Genomic DNA, 16,636 nt, shown 5'->3' on the forward strand with positions numbered 1-16,636 from the left:
GGAGGCCGAAGCCCCCTTCATTTCTACTATCTTGTAGAAGTTTGTATTTAATAAACATTTTTTCCCTGACCAGATAAATTTGGATAACATTTTATTTAGTTGTTCAAAAATAAATTTCTCTAATTTAATCGGTATTGTTTAAAAAAGATAAAGTAGTTTGGGTAGTACATTCATTTTAGTTGTTGAGATTCTGCCAATTAATGATATATGTAGTTTAGTCCAATTATCGAAATCTTTTTGTATCTGTTGTAGCAATTTGTTGTAGTTATCTTCTTTTATTGTAATACATTTTGCTGCTAGCCATATTCCCAAATATTTAATTTTCTTGGCCCTCGAAATTCCCAATTTCTCCTCCAGTTCTTTGTCTTTTAGTTAAATTCTGAGTTAATATTTTAGTTTTCTTTTTATTTATTTTAAGCCTGCCACTTTACAGAATTGGTATATATCTTGTAAGCAAAAAGCTGCAGCTGACCTCTTTGGAGAGCACAAACTTGAGGGAGGATTGTCTTGGGTAGTTTTTTTTTTCCCTTAAGAAAACATCTTGTCCATTTTAAGCATCTTATTTTCAAATGAGATAGAAATCAGTCAAAACATGTTTCCTTCAATTCTCTTAGGATTTCCATAAAGTAATTGCATAACTATTTAATTTTGAAAGGATGGTAACTAATTTGTTTATGTTCAACCAGATACAGAATGTCAGTGTTTAAGAACAAAACATGAAGAATATTATAAATGTCTCAACTTCTTCATGTTAGGTAGACTAAAAGCATTTCAATCATACAGCAGTTTGTGGAAGTTTTTTACTCTTTCTGAAGGTTTGCATTAACACCACCTTTTGTTACCAGAATACTAATATCACTGTCATCAAAGAAGCAAAAAGAAACTAGATGTCAAGGAATCCTATGACTTTTGTCAACAATGTTAGCCTTAATAATATTCTCACCAGCATTACTTTATCTCCCACTCTCTAAGTCATATAAAATCCAATGTAGAGTTCAAAGTCCTCATGATCCATATCATATGTACTATCAGCCAGGTGATCTTACCGTGGGTGGCATTGTTACATTAGCTGCTTTCCTACATGCTACTATAGAGTTCACCAAAGTCCCACCACCACCATTGCCTGAAGAGCTTGTGTAAGGATTTTATGCTTAGTTCTATGTATTCTAACTGTATAAGATGCTATTAGATAACTCAATTAGTCTACTCTGCTTAATGTTGTATCAAAGCATTGGAGATTTGTATAATGTTTACTATTTTACCCAGTCAATGTTTAATGCTAAGTCTCGGCCAGGAGAAAACATCATTTAAAACATTACTATTCTAAATAGATTTGCTTGGTAAAGTTTAATAGTCTGCATCTTCTCTGAGAATTTTACACAGTCTTCCACATGGTTTTCTTCCTTTTAATTTATACACCATTGAGATGATTGTACTAAAATGTGGCATTTACTCATACATTAGAGATATGGATAGTTGTTATCTATATATTATGAATATACTTGGAATACTGCATTCAGTTTTGGTCGCCACAATGTAGAAAAGATGTTGAGACTCTAGAAAGAGTGCAGAAAAGAGCAACAAAGATGATTAGGGGACAGGAGACTAAAACTTATGAAGAACGGTTGCAGGAACTGAGTATGACTAGTTTAATGAAAAGAACGACTAGGGGAGACATGATAGCAGTGTTCCAATATGAAACTAATCAAGGAGAGAAGCAACTTAGAACTGAGGAGAAATTTCCTGTCAGTGAGAACAATTAATCAGTGGAATAGCTTGCCTCCAGAAGTTGTGAATGCTCCAACACTGGAAGTCTTTAAAAAGATGTTGGATAGCCATTTGTCTGAAATGGTATAGGGTTTCCTGCCTAGGCAAGGGGTTGGACTAGAAGAACTCCAAGGTCCCTTCCAATTCTGCTATTGTCTTGTATTGTAATATATTATTCCATATCAAAGAACTAAAGAGTGATTTCCAAAAACAAAGGAAGAATACAAATCTATGGATGGCATAGTTTTAAATATCAAGTTGCCTACTTATTTACACAACTGATGAGTTGTGTAAATAAATAGAAGTGTACAAAATACTGTTGCTTTTCATACATTATATTGTATGAAATAACTGCTTTAAAAAACAACCACCACATTATTTTCATATACATACTAATAAAAATAAATATTCTGAGACTTGTAAAGTGAGATGCAACAATTCATGTATATTTTATTTTAAAAGACCTTTTAAATGTTTATCTGATTTTGAATTTATCTTCTATTTCAGATTAGTTCCAAAACATTACCAAAATATTGTGGCCCAGGCATTTGCCATCGAGGAAATCAATAAAAACTCAGAGATATTATCCAATGTCACCCTTGGCTTCAACATCTATGACAGTTATACCAATGCACAGAAAACATACCATTCAACAATGTTACTGATTTATAACAGGAAAAACCCTTTTCTCAATTATATCTGTGGTATCCAGAATCATCTGACCTCAGTGATTGGTGGACTAGACTCCAAAACTTCCATTGTCATTGCAAATCTCTTGGATATCTATAAGATCCCACAGGTAAGAAACAGAGCATACCTAATTTTTTAGAACTTTTCAATTTTATTTGGTAAATTAGAGGCAGAAATATGGATTCCTCTAAATAGCATTGCACCTTGTGTGCTTTTTCTTAATTAAAATCCCCTTACCTCACTTTCTTTTAAAGAATGGCGGTAACAAGCTAGATAATTTTAACCTAGTAATTTAAGACTGAAAATTACTTTGGTATGAATGAAAAATATAAATTATTTTTCTGTTTAAATGGGATTGAAATATTTCCACAGTCAGAACTGTAGAACCCTGATACCAAAAACTCTCTCAGCATTATGGAGAGAGTGGCAATAGTTCACAGTGGTTTCCTCTCAAACCTACAGTAAAACACATTCGGGTTACGTTGCCAGTGGTCAAATCTCTTCAGCCTGGGAAGGAAGTTTGCTGAAGTCAGTGATATATTTAAGGGTTTCCACACATTTGCTGGTTCAGAATAGCTTTTTTTGTTGTTGCTCTGATCTCCCTTGATACTACATCCCTGGCTTGATTGTACAGCATCCTATCTCCTTTTCTATAAGATTCTTCTGTGGCAGGATGTAGCTGCTTGAGTTTAGCTCTAAACCAAATTTGGTGTTGCTGTGTATTCATAGGCTTCTGGTTGGCACATATACAATAGAACTTCACAAAAAACTAACATTTGTTGTCACAGTATCTCTGAGTTCATCCAAGTCTGCAGAGGTAGCTTCAAAAATGTTCCAGTCTGTGCAGTCAAGGCAAGCCTCCTCATTCCAAGATTTCGCTGATTTAATTGTTGGTTTTAGGCAGTGGTGGGTTTCAAATTTTTTTAGAACCTCTTCTGTAGGTTTGGCCTGTTTTGTGGGAGTGGCTTGGCAGTAATGTGATTGAGTGGACGTGGCCAACTTGCAAAATGTGATGAAACTCACTTAACAATGCTCTTGCTTAGCAACCAAAATGTTGGCTCAGAAACTCTGGCATTTGAAGCACGGAAGTCTTAAAGCTGTCAAGTTTCAATAGCAGTAGCAATAGCAATAGCAGTTAGACTTATATACCGCTTCATAGGGCTTTCAGCCCTCTCTAAGTGGTTTACAGAGTCAGCATATTGCCCCCAACAATCCGGGTTCTCAGATGGAAGGCTGAGTCAACCCTGAGCCGGTGAGATTTGAACAGCCGAATTGCAGAACTGCAGTCAGCTGAAGTAGCCTGCAGTGCTGCATTTAACCACTGTGCCACCTCAGCTCCTTTTACAAGACTCTTGCATCCCTAACCCTTTAGGAAAAAAATCTCCAGGGATGTTCAAACTTGACAGCTTTAAGATTTGTGGACTTCAACTCCCAGAATTCATACATACATACATACATACATACATACATACATACATACATACATACATACATACGCAATTTTTATGACTCACCAGAATCTGCATCTATAGATTAAAGTATGCCAATAAAATATGCATATTTTTCACTGTCTCCCATTTATGATCCAGCTAGAATTATTCATCCATCCATCTTTAAAATGACCTTTATCTTAACAATATTCATGTTACATTTAGCATAAAAGATAAGTAGTGGATATTGCATATCAAACATTTTGTATATCATCTTAAAACACACTCACTAAATATCAGAAATTCATGATACCAAACGGAAAATTCTTTTTCCTATTAAAAAAAACATTGTACTGAGAAAATGGAATAAATTCATTGCATCATATTATTCTTACCTTGATATGTACTTTTTTAAAAAATTTAAGATGAATGGTAATCTAACTAGTTTCCTCCTCTTGCTTTCTTAATGTTATCACATTTCAGAACCTAAAAAGCCTCCAGTATTTGATCGACCTCTTAAACCAGTAACAATAGATGAAGGCAAGATCCTGCAACTTGCTTGCCATGTAGTTGGATCACAGCCCATTAAGATCCAGTGTCTCAAAGCTGGGAGAGAGCTTAGATCCTCTGATAAATTCAGCTTCAGCTTTGCAAATGGAACAGCTCTCTTAGAGTTCCACGCAGTTACTAAAACTGATTCTGCGGTATATGTGTGCAAAGTTAAAAGTCTACTAAGTCATAAATGGCAGCAAAAGGTACAGTTAAATTGAATATTTAGAGAGAGAACAACAATTCAAAGTCTGCCTGATCCTCCTTCGCTTGATCACTAAGAAGTTCTGGGAAGCCACGAAAGCGACTGGGCAGCGCCAAGAACCTTCCTGCCTCCACTGGACTTTGTGGTTTTCTCCGCACTTCCCAGCAAGCGAGTGAGCAAGCGAGCGAGGGAGCATCAGGCTGCCTGATCCTCCATCGTTCGCTCATTCTTTCACCCACCTGGACCGCCTCGGTGCTGCTCTGGCTACCACCACCCGTCCGCACAAAGCAGCTGCAGCGACATCATCAACATGAAGAGCAAGAGGGAAGAACGGCCCCTTCGCCTCCAAGGCACTTTGATTTGATGTCACCGCAGCTGCCGGGCGCGGACAGATGGAGGTAGCCGGAGCGGTGCCGAGGCGTGTGAAAGAGCGAGCAACCAATGGAGGATCAGGAAGCCTGATCCCCCCTTGCTCGCTAGGAAGTGTGGAGAAGAGCACGAACTCCACTGGAGGCAAGAAGGTTCTGGGTGCTCTGGGAAGCGCAAAAGCAACTAGGGAGCGCCAACAAACTTCCTGCCTCTGCTGGTCTTCTCCGTGTGCTCCTCGCGACTGCAATAGACATCCAGAAGCGGCGGGAGCTATCTAGTGGAAGTCTAAGCTCCATTAGCCCCAAAAGCTGCTTCTGGATGTCTATTGCAGTGGTGAGGAGCGCACGGAGAAGACCGTGAAGTTCAGCGGAGGCGGGAAGGTTCTGGGCACTCTGGGAAGCCACAAAAGTGACTGGAGAGCACCGAGAACCTTCCTACCTCTGCTAGACTTCGCGCTCTTCTCCGCACGCTCCTTGCAACTGCAATAGACGCCCAGAAGTGACTTTTATGGCTAATGGGGCTTGGGCTTCCAGCCCGACAGCCCCCGCTGTTTCTGGACGTCTATTGTAGTCGCAAGGAGCACACGGAGAAGAGTGTGAAGTCCAGTGGAGGCAGGAAGGTTCTGAGAGCTCTGGGAAGCTGCGAAAACAACTGGGGAGCGCCAACAATATTCCTGCTTCTGCTGGACTTCGCACTCTTCTCCACGCACTCCTTGTGACTGCAAAAGACATCCAGAAGTGACTTTTATGGCTAATGGCGCTTGGGCTTCCAGGCCGACAGCCCCCACCACTTCTGGATGTCTATTGCAGTTGGCTCGGCACCTCTTCCTCTCCTCATCCCTCCTCCTCCTCCTCACTCCCCAAAGGCTCTTCTTCTTCTTGCCAGACACAAGGGATGGGAGGAAAACCACACCTTGGAACACTTCGCCAAAAAGGGAGGTGGGGAACTAGTGGGGGTGGGGGACATCCTAGAACGACCCTGTGCTTTGCTGACAGCCACACTGGCAAGTTCGAGGAGGTCCTAGGAGAGCGGCTGCACCGCACAAGCTATTGCCCGCGAGCGGTGACGGGGAATGGACGGGGCAGCGAATGAGGGGGCCAGGACAGGTGCTCCATGAGGAACGGGTTCTAACTGGTATGGTAGATTTGTGGAACCTCTTCTACCGAACTGGTGAGAACCAGCAGGAACCTACCCCTAGTTTTAGGGTTTTAGGCCTCTCTGTAAACAGATACAAGGTGAATCATACAGTGAGCAGAATGTTTGAGAACTGCTTGTGGTAAAGGTCGATAAGCATCCTTTAATGTAGTGTAGCAGTGGTCTAACATATTCTTAACTTAAATTCTTGGCTTAAGTAAGCACTGTTGAAATCTTTTAATACAATGAAAGTGAATCTGGATATTTTTCTTCAGCCCATAGAATATGGTCAGCTGGAGTTTGTAATGCATTGTTTATGCAAGCTTGTGGTGGAATGTAACTAGCAGCTATAATAAATGAAGAAAATTCTTGTGGACAATAAAACAGTTTGCAACTGATAGAGACATTATTTATCAGTTGCAAACTGTTTTATTGTCCACAAGAATTTTCTTCATCACAAGTCTACATCACAAAATTTCTGTAGTATGGTTACATTTTTACATTATAGGTTGTTGATGAGACCCCCACCCTTCATTACCAGATGTTTCTGCATTTCAATCTGCTCTTTGCATCTGAAATCCTGGGATTTGCAAGCAATTATCATTAATCGAGTCATTCACTTAGGTTTCAATGCAGCAGAGGGTTGCTGAGTTCAAGAAAAAGTCTGAATTCATGCATTTTATTTATGAGTGAACGAACATTAGTTAAATGCAGAGAGGGAAGGGGAGATTTGCTTATTACATATTAAACAAATATTATTAAATTAAGCAAATATTAATAAAAATTACTATTACTTTTAAAGCCTAAATGTGACATAGCTACATGTCATAAAATAACATTCATTCATTCATTCATTCATTCATTCATTCATTCATTCATTCATTCATTCATTCATTCAATCAATGCTGCACTTCATTTAAAATTGCTCAAAACATGATTATTTGTGAATGAATAGATTAGCTCTTCTGTTCTCTTCAGAGAAACAGAATTTTCTCTGAAATGTCATATTTTATCCATTTTCTTCTCTTCTTTCTTGTTAAGGAGGATACTTGTTACACTCTCCTATTTCCCTAACAGTGAACCTTGCTTTATCTCTCTTTTCTGTCGCTTCATTCTAACTCCAGCAATGCTATGTTTTACTCACTTACATAAGCATTTCTTGTATTATTATATGAATGTATGTCGTTTTTAAAAAAATCATAAAAATAACACGGAAATGTTACTTTCTCTGCATCTCTTTCCTTTGCTCTCAATCCTTATGCAGCTCATCTATGGCTCTAGCCCCATCATGAATTATAAAACACCAGGCCTTTTTTTCTTCCAGATGAGCCCCCTGGAAAGACTTCAATATCAAGGGATTCTGTCTTTGCTTCTCCATTTCAGGTGGACATGGATTGGCATAGTTCTAACAGCCAATGGTAATGGAGAAAGGGTTATAGAAAAGATAGTTCCATTATTGTACCAAAACAATATCTGTGTTTCATATATAGAGAGAATTAGTGAAATAACAACTCCTAATGAACTTTATGACTTGCTCAATGAAGGGGCAGAAATACATGATAAAATTATGGATAGCAAGGCTAATGTTGTGATATTTTATGGAGAATCTCATACTATGGTAAGGCTGAGATGGCTATCATATTTATCACGAAAAAACGTGCCAGATACTGTCAAAGGTAAAGTGTGGATATTAACAGCACAAATGGAGCTGAACTCACATGTATATCAGAGAAATTGGGATACTGACATAATGAATGGTGCTCTGTCTTTCACAATTCATGCCAATGATCCACCTGGATTCCAGTCATTTACTGAAAGTAGAAATCCTTCCATGAGAGAAGATGGATTTATCAAGGATTTTTGGCGACAATCCTTTGCTTGTGCATTTAAAACTTCAAATGTAGATGAGGTAGCTGGTGATATTTGCACAGGAGAAGAGAAACTGGAAGATCTTCCCATAACTTTTTTTGAAAAGAGAATGACTGGTCATAGCTACAGTATTTATAATTCTGTCTATGCAGTAGCACATGCATTGCGTGCCCTGATTTCATCCAGATCTGCCCAATGGTCAGTGGCAAATAATGAGAGGTTGAAGCTTCAAAATCAAGATTCATGGCAGGTAATGGACTGAGCATCACCTTGAAAAAAAAAACATTATTTGTACAAAGGAAAATGAGCCCTTTAACATCAATTATAGGAATTCAGTTTGATGTCATTTCCCATCTCTGGAAAGGACACTATACTCTGGTTTCATGAGCCACATCACACCCTGTTAAACCCTCACATCCTGGACATAAACACCTCCCCAAGGGATGCTGTTTTAATCTTTTGTCTCTTCTTTTCCATCTAGCTGCACTCCTTTTTAAAAGGTCTGTCATTTAATAACAGTGCTGGAGATCTGGTTTCCATTGACTACAATGGAGAATTACTAGCTGGATACGATATACTGAACTGGATTGTTTCTTCTAATGACTCCTTCCATAGAGTTAAAGTTGGGAGGGTAAACCCTGCAGTTTTTTCAGACGAAATGTTCACCATAAATGAAGATGTCATAACCTGGCACAGTTGGTTTAACCAGGTGGGATTCTACTTCTGGGAATTTATACCAATGTATTTTTGAAGTATAAGACACACCAGAGTATAAGACGCACCAAGGTTTTGAAGAGGCAAATTTTTAAAAAAGTTTTTGCACTCTGCAAACCTCCTGAAAACAGGCCTGTCCCCCTCTCCAAATAAAGGGCATGAATAGCCCTTAGGAGGTTTGTAGAGTGTTCTGGGAGGGGGGCAGAAATGAGCAAAAAATTTCACAAAAAATTAGAGTGCTGTTGGGGGTGGAGGTAGAAGCGAAAACTGGGCCGTCCTCATTTCTGTCGTCCCACCCCCCAGGAGCTCTCCGAAAAACTCCTACAAGCTATGCATGGGCATTTTGGTGAAGGGGCGGGGTTTCAGGAGGCAAAAAAGTGCTGTATTCAGTGTGTAAGATGCAACCAGATTTTAAGCCTCTTTTTTGAGGGAAAAAGATGACTCTTATACTCCAAAAATACTGCACTTTTTAGCTAGATGCTTAAAAGAATAATTCAGACCTGATCAAATACCAACATGTACTATAATGCAACTAAGAATGTCTACAAAGTTACTGCTTCAGCTGAACATTTTATGAATTTATTAGTTAATGATGAAATAAAATATTTGATATGATATATGAATTAACTTTCTCAAATGGGATTGGCCTACCCCACTTGTGCTGGCAGAAGGGGGTCTACCGCAAATCCCACCAGCCAAGGAATTTCAGCTAGTGTGACCCAAGGAAAGAGGCCTTTTTACCTTAATCTCCCTATGGGAGATTAAATCCATTCCCTTTTAGCCTTCATAAAAGTCTTAAAACTGTGGTTGTGCTGGCTGGCATTGGGTTCTGAAGGCTTCTGGTGGTTGGTGCACTAACAGAGAAAGGACCTCCTCTTCCCCCACCTTCTGTCCCTTGTTTCTTTAGGTTTTTTTTTTCATTTCTGTAATTTTAATCTCTTCTTTATTTATAATTGTTAGATGTTTGTCTGTGGATTTTTGTTGTTGTTGACTGAATTGACAAATAGATAGGCAGACAGTTCATTATTTCATAATCTTTTTTACCAAAAGAAAAAAGAAATCTGGTTTCTACAGATGTAAATTTTCATTGTGTTGTTCGTGCTGACTTACAACAATTCATTAATATGAAAGTTTATTTAAAAGAAAATCCAAATAGTTGATATTTTGCTTTTTAAATTTGAACTGAATAACTGTGGGTGCATGATGCCTCTTTTTCTTGAAATTTTAATCTATAAAATACAGAATATATAAACTATTTTGTTTATCTTTTTTGAATCTGTTGTTTGGCTATTTCAATAACACAAATAGAAATAGTTCTTTTTGGATCAACACTTACAATTAAATTTCAACTATACAAAATGTATGGGTTTCTTAAGTAAATTATTATATAGAAATTGAGCAAGGAGACCTGCTTTTACCACCTTGAGATAAACATTAATTCAAATAGATATTGGATGCCTCATTTTTACCACATTTACCACAAAAAGCTGAAACAAGGACCCCATCTCTCTTTAAGATTATCCAATCCAGACCTAAGAAAAGTCTAAAAAGAAAGTGCTGTATATCTAATGCAGCACTTTACTTGGAAACAGGAAACTTAATCATTTAATGTGTGAGATTGTTTAATGTGAGTAAACTTGAATTTCCTACCAGTGCTTGACCTCACTGATTCTGATTGATTTCTTACACCCAGGAAATTAGACCCCAGCAAAAAATGGTGCAACTTCTTGGATCTCCTCCCCAAGAAATCTTTGCATGGGCATAATCACATAAAAGATACCCTGAAATGCAGATTCATTGATATACATAGGTAGATAGAACAATGCAGACTTTCTGCAAATGTCCTAGCTAGTTAAATGTCTAGGTACATTTCCTCCAAGCAGCCCAATATTTCTCACTTTCTCAAAGTTCTGGAAAATTTTCATACTTCATCACTTTCATAAGCTTTCATCAGCAATCGTGATGATTTAAGATAGATATGAGATCTCCCAAAGTTAAAACTTCATCAAATCAGAGAAATAATATTATATCACTGATATTTGCAAAAAGCCAAACCAAATAATCAAATATTACTCAAATTTCATCTCAGACTGAGTTTCAGTACATAGAAGAGTTGATATCCTGGTGCCAGAAAGAAAATTTAAAAATATTGTGTAACATCCTAAGAAAGGACTAATCATGTGACATAGCTATGGGTTAATTGACTACAGGTAGTACTCCATGTAGGACCAAAATTGGACTGGAACTTCCATTGCTAAGGGAGGAAGTGGTTAAGTGAGTTGTACTTAATTTTATGACCTTTTTTGCCATGATTACATGAAACATATGTCCATTAAGCAAATACAACTTCCCACTTTGACTTTGCCTGTTAGAAGCTGGCTGGTTGGTTACAAATGGCGGACATACGATTGTGCAATAATCATAAATACATGCCATTTTCCAGGTGCCTACATTTTTATCACATGACTGTGGGGACGCTGTGATACTATAATTGGAAAGATACTATAATTCCATAAGTCAGTATTTTTATAACTTCAAACAGTCATTAAACAAATGGTTATATGTCAAGGACTACCTGTAGTGTAGTAATAGTAATACTGTAATATTACACTATCATTGTAAAACCATAGTAGGTATACTGCTAAAGATTTCTACATTATATATAATATCTATGGAAATTCTCAGTCATCCAGGTCATGGTTGTCCCAAAGGTGCTTTTTCAAGAGGCAACTGGACTTTCTGTTTGAAGATTTATTGCTTCTCATCCAAGAAGCAATATATCTTCAGTTGCATCTTGCAAAAGCACCTTTCAGATTGTATAGAATGGATTAAACATTATTTTATGTAGCCAAAAATGGTCAAGGAAGCATCTTTAAAAGTACCTGCAAAGTGCATAACAATATTCTTACAATAACAATTGTATATATTTGAAAGGATGGTAATCTGATGCATCTTTCCATAAACAATATTATTGTTGTAGGCCAGGTAGAACACAGTATTTAAACAATTTTATAGAAAACAATTATGCTTGGAAGAATTAGTGGTAAAAGGAAACTAGACACCATCATAGCTGACTCCTGCCAGACCATCATCAATTAGCTTTATTGTAATTTCATTCATTTGATTGTTAAGAGATGTTGAATTGGATAACATAAAAATTTAATAACATTAATTATATACTAATTCAGACTAATATCATCATTGTTCTTGTCTGTCTGGCTGTCTGTCTGTTCCTTCAGTCCCAGCCTGTTTCTATATGCACTGGGAATTGCCAACCTGGTTCCAGCAAGAAAATAAAGGAAGGGCAGCCCTTTTGTTGCTATGACTGCATTCCATGCCCAGATGGGAAGGTTTCAGAAAAGGAGGGTAAGAAATGTTATGTCACACATTTATCTCACACAATGGTAGCAATTTCCAAATGCAACACTGTATACTTGAAATCTCATTTTGCCTGATATTATGTCCAATATTTGAATGAGATCCTGTAGTATTGGGACTTGCCGAAGAGAATGAACTGACTAATATCCTACCTAGTTCAAATGCATAGATTATAGGAAGAATTATATAATTATATAAAGAATTAAAATTCTTTTACATATCATTTTGAAATTAAAATACAATATCATCACCATTAAACAGATTGTTTAAAGAATTAGAGCATTCTTAAAATCTACAGACTAATATTTAAGTGTTTATTGAAGTGGAAATAAAAACATTCTAACTATGTAAAGAATATTATAAAGATAAACTTTACTCTATATTCTGCAGAAGGCCTTCAAATCATTTTATTTTTCAGATACAAATGATTGTTACTTGTGTCCAGAAGGAAACTATCCAAGCAACAATCAGGATTCCTGTATTCCTAAAACCTTGACATTTCTGTCTTACGAGGAACCTTTGGGAATCAGTTTAGTTTTCTTTGTTCTTTTGTTTTCTTTGCTCTCAGTGATGGTGTTTGTAATATTGGTGAAGAACCACAACACACCTATCATCATTGCCAATAACCGAGACCTCACCTACATTCTCCTCATCTCCCTCCTGCTTTGCTTTCTTTCTGCATTCCTATTCATTGGCCATCCAGAGAAGATGGTATGTCTCCTGCAACAACAGACTTTTGGGGTTGTCTTTGCAGTGGCGGTTTCTTCAGTATTAGCAAAAACCGTCACAGTGATTCTAGCTTTCCAGGCCACTAAGCCAGGATCCAGGATGAGAATGTTTGTGGGAAAGAGACTGTCCAACTCCATTGTCATTTCCTGTTCTCTTATTCAAACAGGTATTTGCATAGCATGGCTAACAACTTCTCCTCCATTCCCAGACCAAGATATGGATTCAGTAGTTGAAGAAATTATTGTGCAGTGCAACCAAGGCTCTGTGACTATGTTCTACAGTGTCCTAAGCTATTTGGGCTTCTTGGCTGTTATTAGTTTCATAGTTGCCTTCATGGCCAGGAAGTTACCTGATACTTTCAATGAAGCCAAGTTCATCACTTTCAGCATGTTGGTCTTTTGCAGTGTCTGGATATCCTTTGTTCCAACCTATTTGAGCACTAAAGGAAAATACATAGTGGCAGTGGAGATATTTTCCATCCTGGTCTCTAGTGCTGGTTTGCTGGGCTGCATCTTTCTTCCCAAATGTTATATAATTGTTTTAAGGCCTGACTTGAATACCAAACAACACCTAATGGGGAGGAAAAAATGATGATTTTATCAAGTGATGCCCTCTCCCATAATTTACAAGGTAGAACATTTTTATATAAAGCTGTTCACAATAAATTGTTTAGAACATTTAAAATGTGCAGACAAAGCTCCTCTTTTGAAATTCTGTAATTACACGTGGCACGACAAAACCGCACTCGTCAAAATAGCGGTGATAAAACCGCGTTGCTAAGCCGCGACGTCATCACCACGCGTCATCACCGCCGCGACAACAGCGCGGCGACAGAAGGGAGCTTTAAAACAGTGCGGCGGCAGAAAGCCGATTTAAATTAAGGTAAGGGTTAGGATTAGGTTTAGGGGTTTGCTTTAGGGTTAGGCTTAGGGTTAGGTTTAGGGTTAGGGTTAGGGTTAGGGTGCTGAGTGCTTCGGAAGGCGCGGATTTGCCCTCCGCGATTATGTCATCGCGGTAGGGTCGTTTTTCCTTAGCGCTTCGAACAGCGTGGATTAGCCCTTCGCGCTTATCTCTCCACGGATAAGGGCTTCGCGGTATTGTGGTGGAACCGTAACTACCTTATTCATCCTGAAATATATAAGGATATTTAGCAATAACAATAGCACTTTCATTTATATAGTGCTTCTCAATACTCTCTAAGTCAGCGGTTCTTAACCTGTGAGTTGCAACCGCTTTGGGGGTCATGTGACCCTTTCACAGAGGTTGCCTAAGACACGGGCACATGCTGTCCTCTTCTCTCTGACAGCCACCTGGCTAAACAGCCATTCCCCGCGGCATTTTTCCCTGGGGGGCTCCGCAGAACATCCTAAGATCGATGCCGCCACATCTGCCCTCTTCGGGACAGGTCCTCTCCAGAAGGACGAAGCCCTCCTGCTCCTCTTCGTGTTCCTCGCCTTCCAGCCTCAGCCCCATGCTGTGGAAAACATAGGCGCGCACACTCCCCGCACAATTACCGCCCGGAGCAGGACCAAAGCCCCTCTCCCAACTGGCCCTTCCTCCCTCAGAGGCTTTGTCATTTGGGGGGAAGCTTCTGCAGAAGCCCAAGTGAGTGAGAACAGGTTCCCACCATTGCGAAGTCTCTGAGGTTGTAATTGTATGGGGTGTGTGCACGTACCTAGGTTTTCCACAGCGTGGAACTGGGCCGAGGCTCTGGGTGGCTGGTGATGACTCTGGAGCCCATCTGCAGGGGGCGGGGTCCCCCTCGTACTCCTCATCTTCCCAGATGGGCTCTGGAGTCATCGCTGGCTGTGTAGAGCCCCGGGAGGCTCCATGCCGTGGAAAACAGTCGCGCGCAATCCCACCCACACACACATACACAATTACAGCCTCAGAGTCTTCATTAATGGCAGGAACTTGTTCTCACGTGCCCGGACTTCTGCAGAAGCTTCCCTCCAAAGCCCTCCAAAGCCCTCCAAGGTAGGAAGGGCCAGTTGGGAGAGGGGCTTTGGTCCTGCTCTGGGATGTAATTGTGTGGGGTGTGTGTGCATCTATGTTTTCTATGGTGTGGGGCCATGGCTGCAAGATGAGGAATGCGAGGGGACCAGCGGCGCCTCCTCCTTCTGAAGAAGACCTGTCCCCGAAGAGGGGAGATGTGGTGGCATCCGTCTTGGGATGTTCTGCAGAGCCCCCCAGGGAAAAATGCTGCTGTCGGGTACTTTTAACCTATGTTTTGGTCCTGTAACTGCAGAATGCTGCAAAAATCTTAAATGCAGGCCAGTTGTTGAGTGTTTCAAACGTGATTGGAACACTCAACAAGGTGACCACAGTATGTGTGTCTTTGTGTGTGTGTGAGTGAGTGAGTGAGAGAGAGAGAGAGTTAGAGAGAGGGGGGAGGGAGGGAATCAGAGACAGAGAGACAGAGAGACAGTGAGTGAGACAGAGAGGGGGAGGAAGAGAGAGACAGATAGACAGAGAGAGACAGAGAGAGAGAGAGAGAGAGAGAGAGAGAAACACACAGAGAGAGTGACAGAGATGGGGGAGGGAGGAGAGAGAGACAGAGTGAGTGAGAGAGAGAGAGAGGCAGACAGACAGACAGAGTGACAGATAGAGACAGAGGTAGGGAGGAAGAGAGAGAGATAAGGAACCACAGAGAGAGAGGGAGAGACAGAAAAAGAGAGAGAAAGAAATGAAGAAAGAAAGAAAGAAAAAAGAAAAAGAAAGAAAAAGTTGGAGAGAGAGAAAAAAGAGAAAGAAAGAAAAAGAAAGATAACTTATGACTACAATTGAGCCCAAAATTTTGGTTGCTAAGCAAGAGCATCGTTAAGTGAGTTTTACACCACATTTTGTGCAATTGTGCAACAAGTTGGATGTGCCGAACAATTCTCTGCCATTTCATATTGCGCATACTGTCACAAAATGTAGCAATGTAATTTACTGTTGTTATATTAATACTGTTACCCATGCTACATCATGCCTCAAGACAAAATTTCATTTATTTGTAATTAGAAATAAATATTTCACAATATATAATTACATATTGTTTTTGTGATTAATCACTATGTTTTAATTACAGTATGTTCAATTTGTAATAATGAAAATACATCTTGCATATCAGATATTTACATTACAATTCATAACAGTAGCAAAATTACATTTATGAAGTAGCAACGAAAATTATAATTTTATGGTTGGAGGTCACCACACCCTTATTAAAGGATCACAGCATTGGGAAGGTTGAGAACCACTGCTCTAAGTAGTTTAAAATGTCAGCATATTGACCGCAACAATCTAGGATCCAATTTTACTTATTGGGTGGTTTCTTACAGGTGGTTTCTCTGCCTAAGATGCCTTGCCTGCCTTAGCTGCCACATGGTGCCTGTTCTGTGCCCCAACTGAACTAGTTGCTCCTCCTGCCTATAGGTAAGTTTCGCTAAGACCTCCCCCCCCCCGGGAGTTTGCTTCATCCCATCCCAATGTCCCCATCAGGCTCAAAACCTTCCCTTCCCCCACCTCTTCCAGGGTCCCCACGAAGCCTCATTATGGCTCCCAGCAGTCTTCAGGCAGGCCTGCTAGGCCCAACATAGAACGTGGGTATGTGTGTGTGCCCATTTTGGTTCCCAGCGGTGTTGAATACTAGCGCGGGAAATACAAGCGTGCGAATAAAGGACTCCTTTCCTGATTGGTTCCCGGGCGGAGCCGGTTCAATCTTCGCTCTGATTGGTCGAGCTACTCGACGCCCCATTGGCTCCTCGTTCAAACCCGGGGGTATAAATGTTTGGCGCGAACCACGCCACGTTGAATC

The 16,636-nt window shown here is 39.7% G+C and overlaps 1 protein-coding gene across 1 annotated transcript; it reads left to right on the top strand.

The window, feature by feature from the left end:
- Positions 1-1,020: 1,020 nt before the first annotated feature.
- On the top strand, positions 1,021-13,425 carry LOC148046264 (vomeronasal type-2 receptor 26-like). The gene is made up of 6 exons (XM_087714640.1): positions 1,021-1,136; positions 2,275-2,566; positions 7,409-8,263; positions 8,495-8,722; positions 11,967-12,093; positions 12,524-13,425. Exons 1-6 carry the CDS (start codon positions 1,021-1,023, stop codon positions 13,423-13,425), a joined length of 2,520 nt encoding a protein of 839 aa, XP_087570766.1.
- Positions 13,426-16,636: the final 3,211 nt, after the last annotated feature.

This window comes from Thamnophis sirtalis, unplaced genomic scaffold (genome assembly GCF_051295495.1).
Source record: "Thamnophis sirtalis isolate CommonGarterSnake01/CBP01778 unplaced genomic scaffold, rThaSir2_p1.2 scaffold_4, whole genome shotgun sequence".
NCBI classification, from domain to species: domain Eukaryota; kingdom Metazoa; phylum Chordata; class Lepidosauria; order Squamata; family Natricidae; genus Thamnophis; species Thamnophis sirtalis.

Excerpts from the sequence above, each read along its gene's own strand:
- LOC148046264 (XM_087714640.1), top strand. The coding sequence starts at position 1,021 with ATGTACTATCAGCCAGGTGATCTTACCGTGGGTGGCATTGTTACATTA. Across the intron at positions 2,567-7,408 it reads ATATCTATAAGATCCCACAG|CTCATCTATGGCTCTAGCCC; the intron begins GTAAGAAACAGA and ends ATCCTTATGCAG. Across the intron at positions 8,264-8,494 it reads AAAATCAAGATTCATGGCAG|CTGCACTCCTTTTTAAAAGG; the intron begins GTAATGGACTGA and ends TTTTCCATCTAG.